We start from the raw sequence: 27,946 nt of genomic DNA, 5'->3' as shown, positions 1-27,946 counted from the left end.
TCTGTTTCCTCCTTTAGGTCCCACCCTGTTTAAAGATTTAGTCAGTACAGAAGGCAGGCCAAGCTCTAGTATCCACAGTCACACAATTAGAGTTGGAAACAAACCTGTCTGGAAGACAGCACCTGGAAATTATCACAAGGAAAGCTAATGACCAGCCTTGGTTATCATGATAATGAAGACACTACTACCTTAATACTCGACAAACTTGGCCATGCCAGTGTTGAATTCCTGCTAAATAAACCAAGAAAAATACTGCAGTTTACTCTCCAAGGAAATTCATTGTTTACTACAACCAGTGCTTTTCTGCTGTTCACCCAACGGCGGGCGGGCGGGCCGGGTGTCTGCAGATATGCACGTGCCTGTGTTTCCTTTGCTGCTGAAGACGGACGAGAGGGCCATTTCCTTTCTTCTCTTAACTATGATTGTGCCTTCCACTGAAGTATTAAATCTATATTTTGGAGAAGAAGGGCTAAGACTTTGAAAAATATGCTAATAGGCTGCCCCGTTCCCTGATACAGGCCGGGCATCTGCCTGTGGTGCTTTATTTGACAGGTTTCGTGAGTTGTTGTTTAGTTTAGACACGGAAGCAAACTAGCCTATAAAATACTGTGCTGTAAATATAAACCTTTGTGAACCTCATGGGATAGTCCTTCTAAAATGTGAATTAAGATATTCCATGATTCAGACCCATAAACTGATAAGTGGCCATTGCCCTGAGTAGTCATTTGCTTTCTGAAACCTTGGACTATAAATTGCCTTTGGACCCTGCTCACTGAATTCTGAGTTTGTGTGCATGATGGTAGGTAGCTAATGAAGTTTTCAAAAATAGTTCTATCAAAGGAGTTCAAACTCTTTCAGGCTGTAAGGGTCTTCTGAAATATATCTCTTTGGCTTAGGGTCTGTTTCGGTTTTTTCTTGTTTAAAGAGCCACCCTATTTTACCACGGAACCCAAGAGTCGGATATTAGCAGAAGTGGAAGAAAACGTGGACATCGTGTGTGAAGCCATGGGTGAGTGAGGGGAGCCGTGGGCGGATGCAGGTGAGCCATAGAGGGTGGGGGAGCCGTGGGCGGGTGCACAGAGCTGTGCAGGGAGCCTCCACACGGTGGAGGAACAACAGGGCGTCTCCAGGACAGAGCCATCGTCTGGGCAGCACTGGCAGGTGGGCTGTGACGGTGAGAAGGCAGACGCTTCACCTGGAGCAGAACTCAGCTGCTGGGCGTGCAACCTTGGGGAAGGCCTTTGATCTTGCTGGGCTTTTGTGTCCTCACCTGCAAAGCAGGGATAAGAGTATTTACCCAAAGGAACAGCCATGAAGCCTTAACGGCATCTGTTCTAACAGAGAGAGACCAAGTCTTACCCTCCTGACTCCCTTCAGAGGCTCCGACTCCCACAGAGTGAGCCTCCCAGGACCTGGGTCAGGAAGTTCGTTCTCATCCCCGGGGTGAGAGGGGATGCTGACCACATCCGCTCTGAGGGGAGAGAGATCTTTCTAACTTCTTGAATAGGAAATCTTCCTGTTTTTCTGGCTTTTCAGCCTTTGACTGACCTTTCTTCTGTCACGGGGATGATTTGACCTCTTGCCTTGACCCCTCGCTGGCCATTGCTCCTGTTCCACGTCCAGCACACATGTGGTCACACTAGGCCTCCAGCAGGGCCGGGCTTTCTGCGGCGATTTCATAATCAAAACTGCACAAGTGCCCTGGAGAGGGTCAGGGAATGAGAAGAACCTTTGACATTAAGACCTGTGCATCTTAAGGGTTTCAGCTTTTCTTCTAAGAGCTTGGAGTCTGAGTGTTTCCCAGAAGTTCTGGGAATCTTCAGGAAAGCACCCCCTTAGACGCAGAGGTGGGAAGATGGAGGAGACCCTGTTGTAAAGTCACCGCCTGGGGTCTGGTGAGGGCGCTGCTCACGGATCCCTGGACAGGCCAGATCCAAACCCACATGCACCAGCTCTCCGTAGCCAGTGCTTAGGCCCGGACCCAAACAGATGTGACTGACCTGCAGGGAGGGAGCGGGGGTGCCCCTCAGGGTAGTGTGGAGGGTCAGCGTAGACACGGGCGTCCAGTGCCCGCCCCTCCATCCACTGAGCGTCCTGCAGAGGCGGCTCCGGCCCAGGGGAGTTGGTTCCTCCGGGGCTCCGGCCCCTGCCCCAGCAGCTCCTGGAGCGCCATGTCCAGCCCTGCCCTGCGCCCTTCTCTGTGACCGGCTCGACCCACAGGGATGGCTCCAGGAGGGGAGAGGAGGGGTCCTGTGAACTTCCTGGGGAAATCTTTCCTTACCGTGGCCCCATTGTTCTCACCTCTGTCTAAACACCAGTTTTTTAAGGCCAACAACTCTCTGAAAGTGAAACTATAAAATATTTAGAGTGCTTATTCTTTAGAAACAAGAGTCTGCCATATTGCAGGGATAAGATTTCTGTTTATGACATTAAATTGCCCCCAAATAGAACTATTCCTAGTTCCCTGTATACTAACAATTATTTTTCTATAAATGACAACGTTAGGCTCTCCCTTTGACAAGAAGATGCTTTTCTTGCATGATTTCTACAGAGTAAACTGCTTGTTAAGTACAGACTTATAAATACGTACTGAACAGGTCTTTCAACATTGCATTGCCATCATATAATTTACTGCTTTCTTTTAATTTGGACAATGAAACCATAGCAGCATGCAAAGAGGTTATTATTTATGAAAGCTACATCATGTAATTGCTATTATGAGACTTTACATGCAGTGGTTATGCTTTTACCTTCAAATGAATTTTTTTTAATTTCCTTATTTAATGAAAAGTGACAGGAAACATAATGAAGGCAAAGAACAGAATCTGAGAATACATTATCCTGAAATATTCCACGGTATTAGCTTTATTTATTAAAGAAGACATCTTACACCTACACAGTATCACAAGTGAACAGATCCAAGTGTGCCTTTCAGCGTGAATCGTGTCGAGATGTTTTATTTAAATTCATTTTATATTTAGGGAAGCTGAGGCACAGAAGGATCCAAGATCTAGAAATAAGCCAGGTGCTTCCGCATTTTTCCGACAACCGGCGTCCTGTGCCCATGGAAGCCCAGGACCCCGTCTCGAGTGCCTTGGTCTGTTCCACCGATGGCCTCTCTGGTCCACCCTCTTGGGTGGCCTGACCCTTCTTGGCTGCGGGAGGAGGGAGCAGGGAAGCAGTCTTCCCTTTGCTGGTTCCGCAAGGACCTAAGGGAGCGGAGAGGAGGCCGGCGTGTCCCAGGCAGCAAAGCCACCAGGAGCCGTGCGTTTCCATCCGCACGCCTGGCCACCTGCAGTGACCACACCCGTTCGGGGGACAAGCAACAGAGGTCCTTGTGCTCATGGGCCAAAGACAGCCCCATCATTTACACCCCAGGTTCTGCCCCGTGGCCCTGTCCACCGAGCACACCTGCCTGGCGAACCCCAACCTCAAGCCTCCTTCCAGGTGGCGAGGCCGTGTGCAGCTCGTCTCACTGCTTAGGAGTCTCGGCCTCCCCTGTGACATCACCCGAATGAGGAGGGGGCACCCGGGAGGGGCGGCTGGGCCTTGGGCCTCCATCTGACACTGGCCCACCCACTCTTGGGTGCAGGCATGGGAGCATCCCCCCCCACCCCGTCATCTCTGCACCAGCCTGGTCTCGGGGCCACAGTTACGTCTCCCGAATCCACAACCTGGACCAGATGCACCCTGCATGCATGCTGCTTGAGCCCATCCACCAGGCCCCCAGTGCGTGGATCAGTGCCTGATTCATATGACTGATCGTGCGTGGATCAGGAGCACATGGATCAGTGACCCCGACTCCTGAGATGGGGTGCTGTAGTCCCAGGCTGTGCGGCGAGCACGCCCCCTGGGCCAGGCGCCGGGAGGAGCTTATGTGCTGATGCGATCGGTCTTCACAGTCACCTTCGAGGGGGGACACCACTTCCTTACCGAGTCCCAGGGAACAGGGAAGAAGAGGGGTTACCTGCCCTGCCCAATGGCACAGCTTGGAGGGGGCACCTGTCTCCCACCCTGGTGACCCTTCCCCAGTCCCCACAAGACAGAGGCAGTCACCGCAGGGCCAGGGGCCTTCCTCCCAGCACTGTCTGAGGTCAGTCACAGCTGTACCCATAGGACAAGGGCAGAGCCAGGCCGTGGGAAGAGCTGGAAGGCTCTGCAGCCCACTCCTCATCTGCATGGAAGATAAGACCACCACCCGACCAGGTGCTTGGAGGGGCGAGGAGATGCCCAGTGAAGTGCTGCCATTCTGCCTTGGAGTCGTTTTGCCTCAGTCCTCATATAGCAGTTCTTGAAATTTAGTGAGTTTTAAATGCCCGACTGTTTCCACTTCTTCGCAGGGGTCCCTCCTCCAGCCCTGCAGTGGTTCAAGGATGCCATCTCCATCAATAAGCTCCAGAACCCTCGGTACCAAGTGCTGGCTGGCGGAGGCCTGCGTGTCCGGCAGCTGCGTCCAGAGGACTCGGGGATCTTCCAGTGCCTGGCCAGCAATGCGGGTGGGGAGGTCCAGACCCACACCTACCTGGACGTCACCAGTGAGTAGGCTTCCCTGCCCTCACCCCACGGGCGCTCAGAGAACACGGGTGTCTGTCCAGCCCGAGTGCCCACACCCCGGCCACTTGAACGTGCTGCTCTGTTGAGACGTAGAAGCAAAGTCCCCATCTTTCTGGGCAGAACTGGAAAGACTAAGTGGATGGCTCATGCCTAATCGTCTTCTTTTGATCTTTTTCTACCTGTTTTTCTATATTTATTCTCTATTTTCTTTTTATTGAACAATTATAATGCTTTCGTGAGTTTCTTTTATGATCCCATTAACAGAAATGCTTTGGCACTATGAAAAATAAGATAAAGGCACCTGTGCGTTTTCTCTTTAACCTCCCGTAGTTGCTTTTCTTCTAAAGCAAGTAGAGTTTAGTGATTATGGAATTCTCATGCTTGCCCTGTCTGGAAGCGAAATGCTGATGTCTCCAGGTGCGGGGGCCGTTCAGGAAATCAAATCACGGCCAGCGTGTGCATGGCCAGTGGCTCTTGTCAGCTGTGACTCAGAAGAGACTGGTGCAATATTGAGATATTCATGCATGCGTTTTGCTATTAGGAGTCACTTCCTCTGACCTTGCCCAGGGTCAAATTTCCCCTCCGTTGTGGAGTCTAAGAAACCAGTATCACTTCAAGCAGTAAAAGTAATACTGGGGTCTTAAGCTGGAAACTGAGTTTTGATCTATTAGAATTACCTGGGGATTCCCAGGTGGCATTAGTGGTAAGGAACCCGTCTGCCAGTGCAGGAGACGACATAAGAGACACGGGTTTGATCCCTGGGTTGGGAAGATCTAGAGAAGGGAAAGGCAACCCACCCCAGTATTCCTGCCTGGAGAATCCCATGGACAAAGGAGCCTGGCGGGCTATGGTCCATGGGGTCTCAAAGAGTGAGACTCGACTGAGTGTCTGAGCCCAGAATTACTTAAGCCTGTTCTGCAGCAGGGGGCCAGGGTGTGCGGGGCAGGGACTGCACAAAGCCAGTAACTGCTTTCGGCTTTGAGGGAGGTGGTTTCTGTTGCCCCCACTCACCTCTGCTGTCGTAACCTGGAGGCGGCACAGACAGGTCTGAGCAGACATGGCTGTTCACAGGCTTCATTTACAGAAACAGGGACGGACTGGACCGGGCTCAGGGGGGAGGCCACAGACCCCGCTCTCATGGGAGACCCAGGGAAGACCACCTGATCCCACCCAGCCTCAGCTCTATCATCAAAACGTAGCCAGCTCAGCCCAGGTCACAGGGGTCTCAAGAGGATCAGTTTGGAAATTTAAATGAAAGTGCCACTTAACCTGGTTCCCATGACAACTGGAGCAGGAACAAATAAATACCTGTAATGATCATGCTACGTATCTGTTTTGTAAGTACAGGGCTTTGCAAAGTGGATTTTTTTTTTTTAATTAAAGCACTTTTCATGAAATAAAAATATAGTGTGCAAAACAATCAGTATCTATTTCTTCATTTAACAAGCATTTACTGAGCACCCATATCAGTTACTCTGGGCCTGTGAGGCTCAGGGACAAAGCTAAGATTCTTTTCTGAGGTCCTTAGACTCTGGTTATTTTAATGTTCAAAATGGATCCTAGGAAGTGTCAAAATGTCATCTCTTGGGTGATATTTAATATTCAGAAATTAGATCTCTCTCTATTTTTTTTAAACAATGAAAGCAGCTTGTTTGATTTCTGTAAATAAATGTCCATCTTCTCTTTAATGTTCATCTGAAAGCTCTGTGGTTCAGTGGTAAAGAACCCACCTGCCAATGCAGGAGACATAAGAGACATGGGCTGGGTTGATCCCTGGGTCAGGAAGATCCCCTGGAGGAGGGCCTGGCTACCCACTCCAGTATTCTTGCCTGGAGAACCCCATGGACAGAGGAGGCTGGCGGGCTACAGTCCACAGGGTCACAAAAGCGTCGGCTGTGAAGCAACTGAGCATGCGTGCAGAGGCCCTGCTGCTCTCACCTCCTTGTGCTGGTGGAGGGTTACAGTCGGTCCTGAAGGGCTCCATCCTAACTAACTGCAGCACCGTCTGCAGTTAGTTCTGTAAACACCCAGGCAGATGCCTCCTCCAGGCTGGCCTGAGCATTCCCGTCTCACTGTCGCGTCCTCTGCCTAGATGTGGCCCCCGCCTTCACCCAGCTCCCGGTGGACACCACGGTGACCGACGGGACGACGGCCGTGCTCAGATGTGAGGTGTCCGGGGCCCCCCGGCCGGCCATCGTGTGGAGCAGAGGTAGGTGGCTCGCACCTGCCTCGGGAGGCGAGCCGGCGGGGCAGGGTTACCTCTGTTATTCCCACTCACCCACCCATTCTGTGACGAGGAAGATCCTGGGGAGCCAGACCAGCGAGACCCCATGAGTTCCACGGAGCTCACCGTACGAAGAAGAGGCACACTTCCCTACCACACGTGGACAGCTCTTTCCTCTCCAGACCCTCCGTCAGTGCCTCGGGCCGGGTGGCCCCTTAAATCAGGGCGCCCGGTTTCAGCCCCTTTGTGAAGGAGGGAGGTCACAGCTAGGAGTACGTTCTTTGTTACCTTAAGCAAGCTGCTTCCAGCGCAGGATCACCTGCGTCCTCAGCGGACGTGTGCGACGCTCAGTCTGACTCTATTTCCGTTCCTGTGTGGAGTCACGTCCCGGGCTCGTCACAGCACCCCGCCCCCCGCCCGGCCCCATCTACACCTCAGGCACCCCTGCCACTGAATGGATGGCACACGCGGTCCATCCTTGACAAGCCCCAGCTGAATTGGGTTCCTCCCCATAGATCATGCTTGATGGACTGTATCCAGGTGAAACCTCAAAACTTACACTTTTTTCTCACCCAGACAAGCCCTTGATGGCTTCCCAACTCTCAAAGGGGCCTCAGCTTATAGACACAAAGATCTGGGAAGCTACCGATTAATCGGAAAGAGGGGATTCTTTCATTTTAGATATTTTCTTCTTGTCTTTCCTGATTTAGAATGTAATAATAGCTTTAGATAGAAAATTTATATACACAAAGAAAAAGGAAAATGTATATACAGAAAATTCAGAATCAGCCACTCAGAGGAAGCCATCACATTTATGGATCATAATTTTTTAAAACTTTTTACTTTGTGTTGAAATTTAGCCAATTAACAGTGTTGTGATGGTTTCCAGTGAACTCTAAGGGCTTTGGCCAAATGTACACTTGGATCCTTTCTCCCCCAGACTCCCCTCCCATCCAGGCTGCCACATGAGGCTGAGCAGAGTCCCACGTGCTGTACAGGAGAAAGACAGCGGAGTGTACGTGTCCATTCACGGATCACCATTTTCTTAACTGAGTCTCTCCGCATTGGACAGTTAGGGTGTTCTTGGCTTCGGTTATCCTAATGACTGCTAAAGCAAACTGTTTTGGTTACTTTCGTGCGTATAGTTTCTACTTTCTTCCGATTATTTCCTCGTTTATCTTCCCGGCTGCAGCCACAGCATTGCATCTCCTCGAACGTTACAGTTCTCACGTCCCTGTTTTCTCTGTCATCCACAGGAAGCCACATTCTGGCCAGCGGCTCTGTGCGGATCCCCCGGTTCATGCTCCTGGAGTCTGGGGGTCTGCAGATCGCCCCTGTCTTCATCCAGGATGCGGGCAGCTACACCTGCCATGCAGCCAACTCAGAGGGCTCCCTGAACGCGTCCGCCACGCTCACCGTGTGGAGTGAGGACCACAGCCCACGCGGACCGATCTGTTACTAATGGTTTAATCAGCACATCGTCTGTGCTTGGGGATGTCAATGTGCCCTTGGACTCCCTAATCTAATCAAAGGAGAATCATTATTTTTACAACTAATTTAGAGAAATCTGTTGAGCAATTAGTCTTTTTCAGCTTCTAAAAGAATAATTAGAAGATGTATTCAAAGATTTAATGGGAGCATTTCAGGAGAGATAAAAGGTTAACTTGTTAAAGTCAGTAGAGTGGGGGTATTATGCCAAACTAGTTCAAATAACAAAACTGAGAAGTTGGCTAATTTTATACAAATCACATGAGAAGAATAGATCAAGAATTCAAATCCAAGGGGAAGTATTTTTCCCATACTGTAATTATAACCAACTAAAACATTCCTCATATATTAAGTATGGATGTTTCCTATGTGTAGGAGTGAACTATAACACTATTTCTGAAATGCAGAATAAATTGTTTTCCAGAACCTAGGGTTTGGATTACCAAGTATTCAGCTTCACCGGCTGATAAACTTTTCCCTGTCTGCTTCATTTGTATCCATATCACTGCAAAATTATTGTCCAAAACAGCCAGTAACAGTGCTCATTAATAGATTTTGCTAAAGCCATCTATATGAGGAGAGAAACTTTTAAGTGCATGAGTGAATAATTTTTTAAAATACCTTCCTTGAAGAAAAGCTAGAAAAAAAAGCACTTGTGCTTTATTTCATATCTGGCTTAAATTTCTATAATATAGTTGGTGTCCACTCTGATAAATGACCCTTCCTAATTTATTAGGTTTTCTAAAGATATCACTAGTTTTTTAAAAAACCATGAGTACAGCGTGCCCCCCCCAATATTGTTAAATATTTACTAGAAAAGAGGTTTTGTCCCATGGGATAACCTAATGTGTCAGCCACGTCTGATTCATCCAGCATCCCTCGAAATTAACTGTAAGTGTAAAAGCTTCTGGAAAACTGATGTCTGCATCTCTGTAGGTCATTCACCAGAGCATATTGTGGGTCTGCTAAGATGCAAAATTGTGATAACACAAGAATGGCTGGCACAGCCTCGTGTGGCCTGGGGTCTCCCCAGACACCCCCGCCCTGTCTGTCCCAGTGGGAGCAAACAGCAGCTCCCCTTTCATAGGCAGGAAAACCGAGCTCCGAGCAGAGGTGCTTCTCTGGATGCCCCACGGGTGAGCGGTCAGGCAGGGACCCAGCCTCCTGACCTGGGCTCCGGGCTCTTTCCTGCCTCAGAGCAGCGCTGGCCTCCAGGGTGTGCGGCATGGGGGCACAGGGCAGGGCTGTGGAGTGCGGGCAGGCGTTCAGGCCTGCACAGAGCACCAGGTCCCCCGCGCACTGGCCCCGGACTATCGGGCAAGAGACCCTGCAGGGCCGAGCACCGGTTTCCCCTCCTGGTCACTGGGAGAATCACAGCCCTTGCAAGGCTGTTGTAAGGATTAAGTAAACCCATAAATGAAAGTGCTTTGCAAAGCCATGAGGTGCAGTGTGGACCTTACCAGAATGTTGATCCTCTCGGGAAAGAATCCAGATTTTTCCTCAGAGCGTAGAGCCTGGTAGACACCTGCCTGGGATCTTGCTTCCCGTTTCCTTCTGGAGTGTGCCGAGGTCGGGGGATGACCTGGGGGGTGGGGGGCAGGAGGCCTGCCTGCCTCCCCGAGATGCAGATGGGCTTGCTTTCCATTCCCTGAACATCTCTGAGCGCTTCCGTCTATACTCGTTTTGCCACGGTGAAAGGAGGCGAGGTTGTGACGTCAGATGACCAGCTCGTTACGCCGCAACCCCCCACCGAGGGAGGGAGCTCTCAGCCACAGGGTCCTGTCTGAGCTGCACTTTGTGTCTTTGCAGATCGAACGTCCATCGTGACCCCTCCAGAGGACCGCGTGGTGATCAAGGGGACCACGGCCACGCTGCACTGCGGAGCCACCCACGACCCACGCATTTCTCTCCGGTCAGCTCCGTCAGTTACAGCATTAACATTCCGTGAGCTGGGGCCCTGAGGTAGAGATGAGAGGGGAGAATCTCGGGAGCTCTGATTTCAGCCACAGATCCCTGATTACAGCCTCGTACAGTCCCGGGCCCCTTCATTAATCACGCAGACCCCATTTCCCACTCCAGCCTTATGTGTTATTTACAGTGACCTGTGTTCCACTTCATGACTTCAATACAGCGTTTCATGATTTTTCTGCCAAGGTTAATACACCATCTGTAAAACGTGCTTGTCAGAGGCTGATACTTAATGAGAGAAAATTCCAGAGAGATCGAATGGGATTTCAGCAGTGTTTGCGCTGGGGCCGGGCTGGACCCGAGGGGTCTGCTCTACCGCAAGGACGGCTCCTGTGTATCAGGCAGAGAGGGAGCGCCACGTGGGGGAAGGCCCTGCAGTGATCAACTCGCTTAGAGGAAAACACACGGAACGAGGGGAACCGGGGGATGTGAAGGCCTGCTCAGGGGACGGTGACCCCGCCCCAGCTTTGTCTGACTCAGCCTGGAAGGTCATGATGAAGAACCTGACCGTCCAGGTGGACACGGGGCAGCAGACACAGGTGGCTGTCGACCACGAGCTTCTTCCCCAAGAGCCGCCACTTTCAGAAGAGTTTTTAATTTTCAGAACCAGCCTTGAGCATGCATCTAGAAAGAGGACACGGTCATCCTCGTGTTTCCACTGTGGCCTCAGCCCCAAAGGCATGCCGTCAGCCCTGACAGAACCGAGGTGTCCTCCTGCTTCCTCACATTCCACTCTGAGCAGGGGGAGAGGGCGGTGGACGCATAGACGCGTCACTACCTGGATGTGGAGCCCCGGCTGTTTTCTCTCTTCTTGGGCAGCTATTGGACAAATTGAGAATTGTTGTATTTCTATGTGCCTCTCTGGAGTTCCTCAGAGCTCAGAAATCAAGTTTGCCTTCCTTCCAAGAATGTTGAATGTAAAGCAAACACACAAAAGCCAACGAATTAGAAGATAACCTAGAGAATTCTTGGATCCTAGAGAATTCATTCGTTTCTAAAGGACTTAGGAGTGTCACCCAATAAAGGACAAACAGGTATTTTCTGCTGCCCTAAGGCCACGAGAGAAACCCCTCAGATCTGTGTGGTTTCCTTGAAGCTCCTTATGTGGTTAAACAGAGTCGGAGCTCACTTCCTGAGAAGTGATTAAGTTGCTCACTCTGGGCAGCCCCCGCCTGGACACCCGGAGAGGCGCCGGCCCTGAGTGCTGCTCCCAGAGCGAGCAGCGGACTCCCCTCCTTCCCGCGGGGTCAGTCCCGCTCTGTCTGCGGGTGATGCCGGACGAGCCGTGCATCGACGCCTGTGCTCTGTGTGCATCAAGCCTGAAAGAACTGGGCGCGTTTTGGAAATCCGGTCCAGGATTTGGGAGAGGAGAGTCAGCACTGTGATCCCATCCAGCAGTGACCAGTGAGGGGCCCCTGCCCACCCACAGCCCCAGGCTGGCGGGCTCCTAGCAGCGTCTACACGTGAAAAGAAAAGCGTGCTAAAGCGTCATAAGGAATAAAAAGAGAAGGGCGTGCAGTTTTAAGGACAGAATGGGTTTTAAGAAAGCGTGTTGACGGGGTGTGATGCGTTCTCTTCAGGAATTGGGGAATTCTGCCCTGGGGACTTTAATGCAGCCCTGCCCCCGTCCATCCTCACTCTGGCCTCCAGGATGTTCCTCCGCGGGAGGGGCAGATGTAGCGATGACAGGCATGACCACAAGCCCTCAGACTGCCCGTCCCGAACCGCAGGACTGAGCAGCGTCTGCCCTGGCCTTCAGTGTCCGGCTTTTAACTTCAGCATCTGCCTCTGTGTTTCGACCAAGACCTTAGGTTGCTTTCCTTTTTTTAAGGTGTAATTCCCATGTTAGGTACCACCCTTTAAAGAGCACATTTCCGTGGTTCTTACTATTTACTACAATACATTTACAAAGTCGTGCTGCCCGGGTGGCTCTAGTGGTGAAGAACCCGCCTGCCAATGCAGGAGACGTGAGAGACGCGAGTTTGATCCCTGGGTCAGGAAGATTCCCCTGGAGGAGGGCATGGCCACCCACTCCAGCATTCTTGCCTGGAGAATCCCACGGACAGAGGGAGCCTGGTGAGCTACAGTCCATGGGGTCGCAAGGACTGGACACAACTGAAGCAGCGTAGCACACACGCACGTTCACAAGTCACCAATGGCTCACTTTTTAACAGAGGGGGAAGGTCGGCGGCCGGGGTCCTCACTCAGGCCTCTCTGCTTGGCCCACAGCTACGTGTGGAAGAAGGACAACGTGGTCATCGCCCCGTCCAGCAGCTCCAGGGTCGTGGTGGAGAAAGACGGGTCCCTCCTCATCAGCCAGACGTGGTCAGGCGACATCGGGGACTACACGTGCGGGGTGATCTCCGAGGGTGGGAACGACTCCAGGACGGCACGCCTGGAGGTGATGTGAGTACCACGCCTGCCTGCGCACAGCGTCACCACTCCTCCACGCTGGTCACACGGCGGTGGGTTGCACAACAGGGATCAGAGGCTGCCGCCCCGGGCCGCAGACACGCACTCTTGCAGGGCTGGGGGTTTGGTCATCGCCCCGGGCCTCAGATGCGCACACTTACAGGGTGGGGTTCGGCAACCTTAAAGTCGGGTCGTGTCCGCCCTCAGCTTGGCTGGTTCACGATCGCTGTTCCTCCTCGATGATCCCCTCCGACCCTGCGTCCTGACGGACTGTTTACCCCGCCCTTCCACGCAATGCCCGTCAGAATCTCCAGCCGGTAAGGGACAGCAGGCCGGCCCGGTGCCCCTGAGAGGAGGCGCATACCTCCCACCAGAACTCACAGATGTGGCAGGCGGGATGGGCAGCTGCCTGGTCTTCCGGGGTGGGGAGCCGGGGGGGCCACACTCGCCTCCCCCAGCCCCTCTCCTCATAGGCAGGAAGCTGAAGGGCCTGCTGACCAGGTCATCTCTGCAGCGTTTATTTGCTGTTGTTCAGTCGCTCAGTCGTGTCCAACTCTTTGTGACCCCATAGACTGCAGCACACCAGGCTCCTCTGTCCTCCACTCTCTCTCAGAGTTTGCTCAGATCCACGTCCACTGAGTCAGTGATGCCGTCTAACCTCCTCACCCTCTGTCTCCCCCTTCTCTCTCCCCGGGACTGGAGGATGACACAGCTCTGCGTTTTGAGGCCTGGCCGTGTTTGGCATACCTGGGGCGCTCAGTGAATGCACATTGGTGGTTGAATGAACGTGTGTGTCGCAGGCCTCCAGTAGTCCTCCCAGCCAGTCTGCTCAGGCCTCTGGCCTTCCTGTAGGGGCCCCCCACCGCTTGAGGGTGCCCACCCTGCTCAGCCCTGGTCCCCTGTCTTCCTTTCCCCATCCACAGCTCACGGGAAGACCTTCCTAAAAATTGTTGATGATTCTGGCGTCCACGACCCATGAATCCACCTGACACACCGCGCTATTCACAGTTAAACTACCTTTGAGAACTCAGATCATCCATCACTGGTACCAAATAAATAAATGTTAGCATTTCATAAAGATTCTGTCAGCAGAAGCCAAACTGCACGCTTCCAGTGTAGTGGGCTCTTTTATTCTGCACAGCTTTTATGTTCTGCTGATTTACATATCTTCCCTACTATTTGCTTATTTGATTTCCTCTAAGTAAAATGCATTTTTTTTTTCAGCAAATGTTGCTGTATCTATAAAATAATGGGCTTTCTGTAATGGGAAAACACCTCATCTCCAAATACAGAAATACTGCAGCTTCGCGATTCAAACCAATTTCGGTGCGACTGGTTGCAGAGCTGATGTGAGAGACAGCGGTCCTTGTGAATTGTTCATGTAATAAGCTCTCAGTTCTTCCAAATCGGAATGAATGGGGAAGGTTGTAGGTTAGAGCGCGCGTATCTTTAGATCCAATAAGGTCCTAACTCTAGGGCGTCGGCGATGGCAATAGTGATGATAATAGTCATAACTCAGGATTGCGGGCCATCCGAGCTGCTCAGACAACTTGCAAATCCAGCGCGTTAGCGTCTCCCGGATTCGCTCGGATGACAACAACCACAGTCTCCTGTTGCAGGAGTGACTGAGAGCTACTCTCGGCTAAATAGTGTCCTTCAGAAGAGCCTGAAAGCATGCTTCCCAGCCTCCCCTCTCAGTTAAAAGCCACTTTGTTAAATATAGAAATTAGAAACGTTACAAGTGGGCTTCTCAGGAGCAGGCCAGCCACTGGCAGCTCTCCTGTGGGCTTGCTCCATAGTTGGCGCCCTGGAGCGTCTGCTCTGTGTCAGCCTGGGGGGCAGGGGGGCTAGGGGACCCTGGTGGGGGGAGAAGCCACCATTGCAGCAGGGCCACTGGCTGCCCCCAAGCGATGCTGGCCTGGGGGCCCCTCCCCAGCTCCCATGCTGCAGCCTCGGTCTTCTCACCTGTGAATGGGGTGCGTTGTCGTTTACCTTGAAGGATGGCGGTAAAGTTTGACTGGACTGGCCAGGAGCCCCGCTCAAGGGGGACAGTCAGTCCCAGTTCTTACTATGCCTCACCATCTCATAAAAAAATACTCCTCTTTTCATCAACAGCACCCCCCCACACACACTGGGGCCAAGAGCTGTCTCTCTTTCGCCTGCTTTGTTTCTGCCTGAGGTCTGTGGCCCTCGGACGTACCAGGCGTGTCTATCTACCACGGAGGCCTCAGTGCCTGGAACAGGTGGCCCATCAGTGTCCGAGGAAGCCCCGCTCCACTTAGCAGATTGAGACAGGTTTGGGTATTTGGTGCCACCAAGGAGGATTAATTTCAGAGGGGTCTGCCTCACCCCCTCCCAGAGAGGAGAGGTCTCTGCAATTCCAGAGGGTCTCATGACACATCTGACCAATTAACAGCACGCAGTCTTGGTTATGCTGGTCACCGGCCGTGTTAGTTGCGTCTGTCCTACCGGTTTGCTGGGGCCTTACAGGAAGAAACCGGGTCTGGGGGGACTGCAGACCCCCGAAGCTTCTTGCTGTATTGAGCACCCCAGAGGGACCAGACGCCAAGGCTCTGTGGGTTGACTGTTAATCATTTAAAAACCCAATTAGCACCGCGTCTTTCCTTCTGAGACAAGAGACTAATTCCTCTGAGCCAGAGTACAGAGGAAAGCCTCATTTACGGAGCGGCTGGAGACGCGGCCCCGAGGCAGTGGGAGAGGTTTCCTTCACTAGAACCGCTTCTGACAAAGCCGTAATACAGAGCGAACAATTTAGTGCCATTTCTCAAGAGCTACCGAGCCCCCACTGCCTTCATCCTCAGAGTGAAGTCAGAGAAGATGGATTTCACCAAGGCGTCGTTTGTCCGCTCAAGGGGCAGGCCTTTTCTATAGGAAAATGCTCATTGGCCCCTCTCCCTCCTGGGCAGCCCCCCGCGGGTACCCCTTCACCATCCGCTTCCTCTTGGGTCTCTCCCCAGCTGGTTTTTTCCAAACACACCTCATTGCCTCGCCAGCCGCAGAGGCCGGGCCCGGTTGTTGGTAATTTCTGCCATTACCGCGGCCTAGTTCCCCGATGGCGAGCTCTCTTCAGACCGCGCAGTGACTCAGCACGGGCTTCGCCCCCACGTCCTCAGATCCTTTCGTTTGTCACCCCATCTGCATGTCAGGGTCGCGAGTCACTCTGCTGATCATTTATCTCCTTTCCGAGCTGGCAGAGACATGCTGAGACACCCTCTCCTGCTATCAGATAAGATCCTCCGAAATGGATTCAGAATATCGGAAAGCCTCATTTGTCGGCTGTGGATGGGTTAGTCGAGTATTTCACCAAGCTTAATTTTCCAGATAACCGAAACTTATCATTTAAAGAAACAGTGTACGTTTCCAATGTATATTACAGAGTTCTTTGCATTGTGAAACCGGTAATATTGAACCGGAGATATGCTAGAGAGGAATTCCAAATGGGAATCAGAAGAAATCTAAATTTAAAAAGAGAAATCTAAATCAAAAAAAAATCTAAATTTCCTTCCGACTTGGAGTCCTGTGATGTATGTAAAAACCGCACTTTGCATCGGCCGTCCTCCGGGGGTGACCGTGGACTTGGGCAGTGGTGGACGAGGGCTCGTTATCCCCAGCTGCGTCCCAAACGGCGACGTCCCTGGGCACCGCTGGCTGTAGATCTCGGTACCGGCGCTAAATGTCTCAAGGCTACTTTGCCTTTTAAGTTCCTAAGTCTCCCCAGTCTTTCTAGAATTCTCCGCTCACCCGTCCGCCGCAGGCTCGGGGCTGTGTTGCTGCTGTCCGGCGTGCCCCCTTTCGGCAGGCCCTGTGCTCCTCCCCTTGGTGGCCGTTCAGGGGCCAGGAGGCAGGACCCCAGACCTGCGCCCCGGGTGAGATGGATGGACCAGGGCCTTGTCCAAGCTGGCTCCAGGGCTTCCTGAGAGGACGCCTGGACGGGAGGCTGCCTGGAGTGACCAGCAGACATGGGGTGGTGAGCAGCCCGCCGTCTCAACGGCACTCCGGCCCTAGGAAGAGAGCCGTCCACTCACCTGTCAGATGGGTTGTTGCTAAGTGCACCCCATTTAGGCTGAGAGGCATGATCTGACGCTGAGCGGAGACCCGGGGTCTTCCGGGCTGTGGGAACGTTAGGATCGGACCCCTGGTAACCCCCGGGACAGGGTGTGCAGAGACGCTCCAGGCCACGGCCGACTCTCCTCTTCTGCAGAAGGAGCCTGTCCCTTCCCGCCGCCCCCTGTCCTGTCCATCCCTCCACAGGGACAGGAGGACCGCTCTGCGAGGCTGGTCCCGGGCCCGCCGTGCGGCCCTCCTCCGGCTGCCATGTCTTCCCCGGACCCCACCTGCGTCAGCCCCGGCCGCCTGCCTCCTCTGACCACTGACCAGCCTTGCCGCTCACCTCTTATCCCTCCTGAGGTTACACAGAGCACCCTCTGACAGTGCGTCCCCAGGACCCTTTCTAGCGAGCTGCCCTCAGGGTCCCGGTTCTAGCCCCAGAAAGCCAGCGTCACACCGACAGCCAGAAATTCTGGACCCGGGCCTCCCTCACTTGCCCCCTTCCTTAACGCAGTGCAAGCCCTGTGTTCCCCCGCTGCAACCCCACGGCACCCCCGGCCCTGCCTGTGCCCCCAGCGGCCACTGCCCACCCGGTCCTCCGTCTTCACCCCCGATGCCCTCGTCCTCGGCCCCCGCCTCTCCCGCAGGGCACTGCCTTTCAGCTGCTGTCCCCGTCATGGCTCCCCAGCTGGGCGCTCTGGGCGGCCAGGGCCAGGGCCACCTTCTGGCTGTGTCCACACCCGGGAGGGCGGGCTGGAGAGGGCTCACTTCCTCCCTCTGCCCCGGCGGGGTCAACACACCCACCCTCTCCCTGTCCCCTGCATGCCGCTCAGCTCCAGGCATCAGTGACGTGGGGTGGACAAGGCTGCTTGGCAGAGGACAAGGGCCCGTCGTCCAGCACATGCCCTGGCCCTGCTCTGTGGGCTTCACGACATTTGTCCAGCTGAAAAGTCTATCAATTACAGAGAGAGTCGAGGTAGGCGTGATGAGTTCTGCTTGAGTCTGGGGCGAGGGGGCTCAGAGGGTCCCCACAGAGGGGAGACTGGGCTCTGGAGGCTGGGCGAGTGATGGGTTATGGGCTTGGTCCCCGCAGGCAGCGCTGTGCTCGAAGGAGAGCGCCTGGAGGGCAGTGCTGGCTGATGAGCGGGGAGGGGGCGCTGCTGAGGGCAGGGGAGCGGCGTGACTCCCAGCAGAGCGCAGGGTTCTGGGCAGCCCGAGCCTCACAACTCCGGGAGCTCTGGTGTTGTGGACAGAGCAGAGGGACCCCTCTCCTGATTTAAAACTCAGTTCACAATTAAAGAGAAAACAGGACGACGTTTCAGGCCCGAGTTCATCCTTCGTGGTACTGATTTAAAGTCGCGGTCTACATGAGAAATATTAGTTTGTTTATAAACCGCAGGGGTGGTTAGAGAGAGCTGTGTTTCTTAGGTAGCTGCAAGCACGTAACAGCTTAATAAATTTCCGAGGGTAATGAGTACATTTTTTAAATTAAAAATATCAAGTATAATTATGGCTTTCTGTGCTGGCCTGTGTGGGTCAGCAGTAATTGATGTGTAAGAGACACCAGAGCTGGCTGGTGGATGAAACAGGTCACACCCAGCGTCCCCTTTCCGGCCCCCTCCCCTCTCTGGCAGGGTGAGGAGCCAGTCCTAAGGTCCAAAAGGCAGGGCCGTGCCCCAGGGCCCAAGGGGCGAAGGTTAAACATGGGCCTGGCAGCGCGGGAGTGCAAGGTCTCAGGCCCGTCGGTGGCAGAAACCACACAACTGGGTTTTGAAGCTTCACCATCAGTAAATCCCAATGAAGACCCTTCTGCTTGTGACTTCTTTCCAGAATTCATCTGCTTTGTGTTTCCATTTTATGGCCTTGCTGACGGGTGGTTCACTGTTTCCATGGGTTTTCAGTTAGCGTTTTCACCGCAGTGGCCTTTCAACGCCTCTCCCAATCTCCATTACCCAACAGAACCAGGGCGACCGTATAACTGCACACGCCCAGTCGCGAGACGGCCACGCTGTCCCAGGACACATATGGGCATTTTGGCTGGTGACTCCAGATAGCTGGTGTCGGGAACTTCCACAGTCGACCCTGTTTCCCGGGCCTTTTCCTCGTGCGTGGCTTGCTGTGTTCCCATTAACAGCGTCTCGCTGCAGAAGCAAATTGGTGACCAAGTTTTCTCAATTAAACCATCTACTGTATGAAATGGGCCCTCCCCACTCGATTTAAGCGACAGTCGTTAGTTGTTTAATCCCTACCAGAGGGATTAAATCAAATTACGTTTGGAAAATAAAACACGCTGTGAGTGGTGATGGTTCTTGTTTTTTGTGGGGGAGAAGGGCAGCGAGTCATTAGTATTTGTGTTCGGGGCCTGCTTGCTCTTTCCCAGACATCACACCCCAGGAGCCGGCAGTGTGAGAGCCAGGAGGTTATCACATGATTCTGATACGTGCTTTTTTTTTTTCTTTCTTCCTTTGTATCCAAGTGAGCTGCCTCATTCACCCCAGAACCTCGTGGCCAGCCTGAACCCTGCGCACAGCCACGCTGTGGTGCTCTCCTGGGTCCGACCCTTCGACGGGAACAGCCCTGTTCTTTACTACATCGTGGAGCTGTCCGAGAACAGTAAGTAGCGAGGCGGCCGTGTCGCCATGGGCAATAATCAGAGTTCTCCCCGGCTCGTAAGGTCTTTAACCTTTCCTTCTGGCTCAGACCCACACCAGCCAGCGAAACGCTCCAGATGCTTTACAGAGTTTCAAATGGAAACCGCGGCTCAGGCTTCGGGAAAATGAAAGGGCAGCGTGGGCGCCGAGGCGGGCAGCAGCAGGAGTGGCCCCAGGGCCTCCCTGGGTGGGTGCCGGGGTCCATGCTGAGGGCCTGGGGCTGTGCCCGCAGGGGCGCCCAGTCTGCGTGGGGTGGAGAGGACCCCGCAGGAGCGGCCTCTTGCCGTCAGGATCCTGACATAGCCGACTCCCGTGGGCGTCGTCTCCTTGAAATCAGGACTCTGTTTCCGTCGTCTTTGTGCCCTTAATAGGCACTCACGGATGAACGGGGTCAGGTTCCCTGGTGGATTCCCGGAGGATGTACTCGGGTCATAGTCACCAACCCTGGCCGTGAGGGAGGTGCCCTGGGGTGCCCGGGTTACATAAAATAGGGCACGGCTTCACGTGCACGCTGGCTGTTCCCTCAACAGTGTGCATGGCTGTTGGCTCTTTGTCAGACATCTTGCCTATGTAAGAAGCAGGCTTTACATACAGTCATTCATTCCATCCGTCCATCTGCCCAGTACTTAGTCCTGCTTGGGCGTCTGCTCTGCACCAGGCGCTCTGCTGGGTGCTGGCTGCACGCTGACATGGTCAGCCTCAACCCCTGACAGAAGGACGTGGTCAGATGCGTCCTCGCATCCGCCGTGCTGCGCTCTCCCATTGAGGTACCTTCATTCCAAGTGCCGTGGGGAGACAGTGGGGAGAGGGCCCAGACGGGAGACGGTCGGACGGTGCCCCTAGCGGGTGGGCGTGGCGGGAGGCCGGGGCAGGCGAGGGCAGGGGGCACCGTGTCACCCGGAGGCGTGTGGAAACAGCTTCAGAAGTGAGGACAGCGTGCAGGAGGGGCCAGGATGCCGAGAAGGTGATCGAGGGCATCCTCTGCCCCCAGCTCCCCTGCTGGGCCTGCCTGAGCTGGCCACTGCCCAGATGCTTTCCCTGAGAGCCTCTAGAGGAGAGTCCTGAGTAGTCCACACCGTATCATGACTACGTCGAGCATCGTTACCACAAAGACTCTGAAGTGGAGAGGACCGTTCTCTCCGGCTGGCCCTGACTTCGTCTGCGGCCTTGGCCAAGTCAGCCCACTTGTCAGTGGGCAAGTCACACGTCTCCCTGCTGAGCAGATAGCAAGACAAGCGCTATCATCTGGGCCAACGATCTGGGGTTTATTTCTATTAGGGAACAGTGCCCTTAAGAAGCCCGTGAACATGCTGGCTAATCACGGTCAGAAAGAGCCGCTTAGCAGCTCACTGCTAAAATGGAGATGGTGTTTGGCCGGCGCTGAGGGCTGTGCCAGCGGACGGTTCTAAATAACCCCATCCGACAGTCCCCACGTCCCACTTCTCAGGGTACTGGCCGCCGCCAGCGCCGCCTGGCAGGCAGAGTCAGCCTCCGTCCTCCTGGAAGTGGGTCCTGCAGGGACCACTCTGGCGTGGCTCTGTGGCGGAGGCAGGTGCTGGGTAACACCTGCCCTCTCGACACGCCAGCGTCACAGGACGGCCTCGTCAGCACGTTCACGGAACAGAACTCGGAAGCTGCCGCCACAGTGTGTCCAGGTGCCGGCCCAACCCAAAGCCCGTTTGTGCGGAGCGTGGCCCCTGCAGGCGTCCCAAGCTCCTCCCAGGGAGCTGGTCGTTCTCTGGTCCCAGGCGTCTCTGCCAGAGGCCAGGGCCTGGAGAGACCTGCCACATCCCAAGGCCCAGCCCAAGGGACGAGCCTGCTGGGCTGAGGGGGGAAGGCCCAGCAGGGCCAGGGGGGCCCAGCAGACCCTCCATGGCAATCCAGTGGTTAAGACAGCCCTCTTCGACTACATGGGGCACAGGTTCAATCCCTGGTCAGAGACCTAAGGGCCCACAGGCTGTGTGACTCAAACAAAGGAAAAGAGAGAGGGCAGGGGACCCTGCAGACAGGCTGAGGACTGTCACACAGCAGGAGGGCGTGGCCTGCTCTAAAGTGCTGGTCGAGTTTGATCAAGACTAGTCTTTAAGGTTGGTACAGTCCCATGGGGGAGAGTGCCAGAAAAGCCTGTGATGGTCTCTGAAGTGGACCGAAGGGCAGGTCACTGTGGCCCTTCGAGCCGCTTTCAGGGTCACCTGATGCTTTAGGGGCCTGTACTTTTCATTGTTTTTGAGCTATTTTTACAACTCTAGGGTAATCTCACAACTCTAGAGCTTTCTCTAGAAAGCTCGCAATGATGCAAATAATTCTTGTCTATGGAAATCGTGTGTCCTTGTGATAGGTTGTGACCGTAGTGGTTGGTTGTTGCTCTGAAGCTACGGGCCAGTTTTGCAACTGTTTGTAAGTTCATTTTAGCCTTCCCCATGGTCAGCATGTGTATATGTTGTTCAAACGCTCTTCTAATACATTGTAACATCTTGCTGGTTCCCTCATTAATCAATGGCGGCTAAAATCTTTGGGCTTCGCTGGTTGCTCAGTGGTAAAGAATCGGCTAGCCAATGCAGGAGATGGGGGTTCAATCCCTGGGTCAGGAAGATCCCTGGGAGAAGGGAATGGCTACCCACTCCAGTATACTTGCCTGGGAAATCCCAAGTGTGGGGAAGCCTGGTGGGCTCCAGTCCGTGGGGTGGCCCCAATTGTGGCCCCCAAATGTGTTTGTGCTTCCAACAGCCTGGACACTAGTTCCAGGCGCACTTCCGACCCGGTCGCCAGCCCCGGACTCTTCCTGCATAGAGGTGCTCATTGCTTAGAGCGCAGAGGCCGGGCTTTGGCACGGTTCAGGTCAGTCCAGACGCACAGTTGTGTCCCCGGGGAGGTGGGGAAAGCCCACCTTCCCAGCGAGACCGCTCACGGCTCAGCCCGCTCGCCTCCCACACGGGTATCTGTCTGTCCATCAGCCGGCAGCTGCCACCCCGGGAGCATGTGTAGCCTCCTCCTCCCCGCTTGGTGTCATGAACTTCAAAGCTGACACCTGGCTGCGTGTTGTCTTCTTGCCAAAGTGGCAGAGAGACTTTGTTCTTATGCTTCAGATTATTTGCAACTATCTTTGAAACACATGTCACACGGATGCCTTCTCATAGCCTGTGAGAGTGAGGAGGTGGCTTCATCTGAGCCCACTTTCTGTGGGTTTTGCATATTGAACCTCACACTGGCAGCACTTGTTCCCATTTTAAAATCCATCCGGACGCCCCCGTCGTGTCGCCATGTCGTCGGCGCGGAGCCGGACTGAGGCGGGGGCCTGGGGGCTTGTCTCCTACCCCAGGCTGAGCTCCCCTCCACTTCTGGGCCTGTCCAGGCCCCGAGTCTAGCCGCTCTAGGCAGCGTCTCCTCTGATGCAAACAGCCTCTCCCGTTCAGGGAGCACACCCTTCCCAGAACCGAGTCCCCTCGTGATCCCACCTGGGGCGCGTCTGGCGTCTCCCCCAGAGCTCAGGAGGCTCAGGCCCAGGGATGCAAACGGCTGACGGTCTCACAGCCTGTTCTTGCCGTCACTCTGGTCATATTCCTTAGCTGGGAATTTCATTTAGTTCCCAAGTTCTCAGCTCTTTTTGTTCTTCACTTTTAAGACAAAACTTAAAACTCTAACCCTGCACAGTTTTATTGTTTCTCTAAAACAGATACAGCAGAGAAAGCCTTCCCAAAGTGGAGGCTGTGGGACTATTGTAGCCAACTGCTCTCTGCGGTTCTGTCTGAGACAGAAAACGCTGTCCCTTCCTGCTCCCCCTCCTGGCCCCGTGAGCACCTCTGACTAGTCTCAGCCTCTCACCCCAGCCCTCCTTGGGGACCTTGGAGACCTCAGTCTCACCCCCCATGGGTGCCATGAGCAGGTCTGAGTCCCAGCACCCTTTCATAGCTGTGCTTCAGTTCACTCACTCAAGGTATGTTTGATGGCATGATAGAATCACAGAAGACCTCATGGTCTTCTCTCAAGAGTACGGCCTATTCTAGAACTGTTATTTCTGCCAGCTCAAGCTTAAAATTCTAAAGTGCCACTACAAATTATATTCCTCTCATTCTTTTAATCATTCTTTATCCAGAATCCTGTAGAATGATCTCATTTAACTTTCATGGAACCAGCTATTATCTGTGCTTCTCCTTTAACGTCCGGATGAGCTGTGAATAAGCCAGGAGAGGCTGTTCCATGGCCCAGACACGCTCACCTCTGAGTTCTCACGTCCGCCCAGAGCAGACGAGTGGCTCAGAATGGGGATCAATTCCACAGCCCCCATCCCAGTGGCTTCACTCTGAGGAGCTTGAGATTATGTGTTGTCTGGGCTTTGAAACTGTCTCTGTTGACACGATGACAATAATCTGAGGGCCCTTTAGCATAGAGAGGCAAATGTTATTCATCGCACCAAAGTAGTTTCAATAACTCGTTGAGCTGAGCACTGAAATATAGGTCAGAGTCTCTGAAAAACTTGAAAATAATTACAGCGAGCACTTGAAAAATCATGAGGGTGGTTTAGAAAACGACCATAGTATCAACCTATGCTTGTTTCATTTCATTTTTTTCTGCTGCTCCCCCTTTTTTTCCCTCCAAATTTTGGAAATGATTTTATATTACTTTTTTGAGAAATACATACATATATATTTATGTATGTGTGTATATGTTTTTTAAAAAAACTTACCTTTAGTATTACTCTGTGGATGTACAGTTCTCAGAGTCAATCCAGGTTTTATAGCGTATGTAATTTTGGAGATTTTGTTAAGAAAAAAACCATTCAGGGCTTCCCTGGTGATCCAGTGGTTAAGAATCCACCTTGCAACATAGGGGACGTCGGTTCAATCCCTGGTCCAGGAAGATCACATATGCTGCCGAGCAGCTAAGTGGTCCTGTGCACCCCAACCGCTGAGCCCATGTGGTGCTTCTCCTGAAGCCCAAGCGTCACAGAGCCCCCTGCTCTGCAACAGGAGAGGCCACTGCAGCGGGAAGCCCACACGGCACCTGGAGAATAGCCCCCACTCACCTCAATTAAAGGAAGCCGCCCAGCAGCAAAGACCCAGCACAGCCAAAAATAACTAAGTAAAATTACCAGAGAAGGCAATGGCACCCCACTCCAGTACTCTTGCCTGGAAAATCCCATGGACGGAGGAGCCTGGTGGGCTGCAGTCCATGGGGTCGCTGAGGGTCAGACACGACTGAGCGACTTCATTTTCACTTTTCACTTTCATGCATTGGAGAAGGAAATGGCAACCCACTCCAGTGTTCTTGCCTGGAGAATCCCAGGGACGGGGGAGCCTGGTGGGCTGCCGTCTATGGGGTTGCACAGAGTTGCACACGACTGAAGCGACTTAGCAGCAGCAGCAATGGCAAGTATAATTACACATAAAAAATAAAAACATTCAAAGGTGAAAGGACCCCCATGGGGATCTTGGGCAGGGCCAGTGCAGATGAGGGCCAAGAGCTCAACGTGCCCCTGGAGAGGGCATCGGGTGACCGCTCTCACAGTCGGTGAGGCCCAACCCCCTGCTCTCAGTGCACCCCAAAGGCAGCAGGTCCCCAAACAGGAGAGGCTCCCGTGAGCCCTGACAGGAAGGCCCACTTTGCAGAGTGTGAGCTCCAGGAGAGTCCCGCAGCCTTCAGTCCCGGCTCTCCACGTCCAGCTAGCATGCACCGGGCATGCCTGGTGGCCACACACCGCAGCCCCACCATCGTCCCTGCAGGACACCTGATGTCCAGTCCAGGCCCACACGCCCCGGTCCACACTGCCCTGTTAACTGGCTGGCCTTCCCTGCTCCCCACCTCCTAAACATTTTATTTCAGAACGTTTGGGTTTACAGAACAATCGTGGGGAGAGAGTTCCCCAAACCCCACGCTCGGTTTCTCCTCTCATTAACTTGCCTTTGTGCAGGACGTTGTCAAAATCAGTTAAGCCGATGTTGCCGTACGATTGTTACCTAAAGACCAGGTTTTATTCCATCTCCCCAGCATTTTGCATGCATCCGTTTCTGTCCCAGGACCCCACCCGGGCCCACACCCCATTCGGGGGCCTTGGGCGTCTCCGTGGGCTCCTCCTGGCCTGGCAGGTTCTCAGACTTACTCTGACGTGGATGGTGGTGGCAATCTGGGGACGAAGGGGAGTGTCGGAGGTCCTCTCACCGTTAGGCTGGGGCGAGGGGTCTGGGGCGGGACCACAGGGCGAGGCGCCCTCTCACCGCCCCGCCCCCACCAGGCACCGCTCTCAGTGCGGCTGCTGCTGGTGCTGCGGACGGGCCTGTGATGGGGGAGCTGCAAATGAGGGGTGCCCGGGTTGCCTCCTCCGTGGCCCCGTCCTGAGTGTGCGCCGTCAGCCTAAGAAACCCAGAGCACTTGCATCTCACGTCCACATGGCCAGCCCCGGCTGGGAGAGGAGACTCTCCTCTGAGCGTGACCTCCCCGGACCCCGAAGGTGATGGTCCAGCTCCCCTTCTGCATGCTCTCTGTGACCGAGCCCTTGGCTTTCCTGCTGCAATACCGAGCAACTGCCAGACGTCGAAACAACAAACATGTACCTATCTGGAAGTTTCCACGACATGGGAGGATCAGGCTGTCATCCGTGCCTCCGTTTCCCATATGTGGATGCGGACGATGGTGCCCACTGCAGGTCACCATGGAGCCATCCCACAGCGCCTGGCACGGCAGGTGCTTCCCGAGAAAAAGGACGAATTCGGGCCCTGGGGTGAGTCAGGCCCTCTTCTAGGTGCTGGGGCTCTGACAGTGAGTCAGATGCATCCGAGTGGAGTTTATCTCCTGGGTGGCTATTTAAGTGGGTGCGTGTGAGCGCGTGCTCCAGTCGCTCAGCTGTGTCCGACTCTTTCGGGACCCTGTGGACTTGCCCGCCAGGCTCCTCTGTCCATGGGATTTCCCAGGCAAGAATACTGGAGTAGGTTGGCCATTGCCTTCTCCAGGGGATCTTCCTGACACCGGGATTGACCCGGCGTCTCCTACATTGGCAGGCGGATTCTTTACCACTGAGCCACCGGGGAAGCCCCGCTTAGATGGATGTCTCTTCTTATTATAATTCTTACAATAATCCTTCTGTTTCAGGAGAGACAGAGTGCAGACAGCTGCAGCCAACTCAGCAGTGGGATTACAATTAGAAAAATGATAAATTCGCATCTTGATTTTCCACTTAGCTCTCTCAGTAACCTGGGGGAAGTTGTTTTAAGGAAAGCATGTTCGTTCTTATTTGTAGCAAAAGATACAAGGGACAGCATCAGTGAGATCTGGTCGTTCCACCTACCAAGTGTGCAGCTGAAGACAGGCGTAATGCTCGCTGCTGGCAATGCTGTGACAAAACAGTCACTTTCTAAAAACTTTTCATCAGGAAAAATACTAAATACGCACAAAGGTGCAGAGTATTCTTGTGTTCGGTTTGGAAAACCATCAATAGTTGATGGTATTTGTTTCATCAGTTCCCCCATTCTTTTTGCTAGAGTATTTTAAAAGAAGTCCCAGAGATCTTGTCATTTCATCCGTACGTGATGCAGTAAATACTCAAACAGGGACATCAAACAACATTAATAGAATCCTTAATATCATCTTACACTCAGTCCACCTTTAAATGTCCCTATTTAAAAAAAAAAAGCCTTTCACAGTTGACTTGCTTGAATCAGGATCCAAACCAGGTCCAGCTGTCGTGTTGGTGGCTTTGCTTCTTTCATCTCTTAATCGACTTTCCCTGTTTTCACCCCCCGCCCCGTGCCCTGCCCTCCTGCCCACCCCCGTCCCCTGCTCTCCTTGGCGCACAAGCCAGGGCACTTCCTGTCCAGTGTCTCCAGGCTCTGGCTGCTTGCTTCCTCCTGGTGCCATCTAATTGGCTCCTGCATCTTTGTTACCGCCCAGACACACTCAGCCTCTGGTTTTGTGTGCCTTCTTGGTACACACACACGCACACGCGTGTGTGTGTGTATGTGTGTGTGTACTTCCTGGGTGCTACTGGGCACCCTGTACCTCGTCACACGAGGAGACAGTGGAAGCCCTGCTGCTCTGCTCTCAGTGACGTTGGACTCCCCCAGGAGGCTAGGCGGTGGCAGCCCATATGTCTGGGTAGAAGTTACTTAAACTTCCTGGAGCCTTGATTTCTTGGCCTGTTAAGCAGGGAGAGAGTGCCTCCTCCCCTAGAGGTCTCGTGTGGTCATGGATGTGAAACAGCCTCCAGAAGGCAGACGGCAGCACAAACATTAAGTATTAACAGTAATAACAGTTCTTTTGGCAATTAAGGAAATTTTCTTTGGAAATGAGTTTCCTTCCTCAAGTACCTTTAATTGAGAAAATGGTGATGCTCTTTTTTTTTTTTTTTTAATCGAAAAAAAGCTTTCAGTATGTTTGGGAAGATTGAAAACCACCAGCTTTTTAACCAACAGACAGAGTGGAGGGGTGATTACCGCCTTCTGGTTTCCGGGCACTGGAAGCCAGTAAAAAAGCTCAGTGATGCCCATCTGTGGAGCAGAGGTTTGTTTAATAGCCCAGCTGGGAAAGACTGGAATTCCTTAGTCTTCTAGATCAGAGGAGCAAGGGGCATCCCCAAGGGGGAGGAAAAAAG

The 27,946-nt window shown here is 53.5% G+C and overlaps 1 protein-coding gene across 1 annotated transcript in view; it reads left to right on the top strand.

Annotated features, from left to right (window-relative positions):
• SDK1 (sidekick cell adhesion molecule 1) overlaps window positions 1–27,946 on the top strand; it is a 744,542-nt gene that overhangs the window by 564,630 nt on the left and 151,966 nt on the right. Inside the window, exons 8-14 of the mRNA XM_055561902.1 lie at window positions 926–1,009; window positions 4,341–4,535; window positions 6,647–6,763; window positions 8,035–8,202; window positions 10,076–10,178; window positions 12,464–12,640; window positions 19,191–19,327. Of these exons, the coding sequence (XP_055417877.1) occupies window positions 926–1,009; window positions 4,341–4,535; window positions 6,647–6,763; window positions 8,035–8,202; window positions 10,076–10,178; window positions 12,464–12,640; window positions 19,191–19,327 (981 nt within the window). The remainder of the gene's footprint in view (window positions 1–925; window positions 1,010–4,340; window positions 4,536–6,646; window positions 6,764–8,034; window positions 8,203–10,075; window positions 10,179–12,463; window positions 12,641–19,190; window positions 19,328–27,946) is intronic.

Source organism: Bubalus kerabau, chromosome 23, assembly GCF_029407905.1.
Source record: "Bubalus kerabau isolate K-KA32 ecotype Philippines breed swamp buffalo chromosome 23, PCC_UOA_SB_1v2, whole genome shotgun sequence".
Lineage (NCBI taxonomy): Eukaryota > Metazoa > Chordata > Mammalia > Artiodactyla > Bovidae > Bubalus > Bubalus kerabau.
Note: the sequence above shows the minus strand (reverse complement) of the source record. Positions and strands in the feature narration are given on the sequence as shown.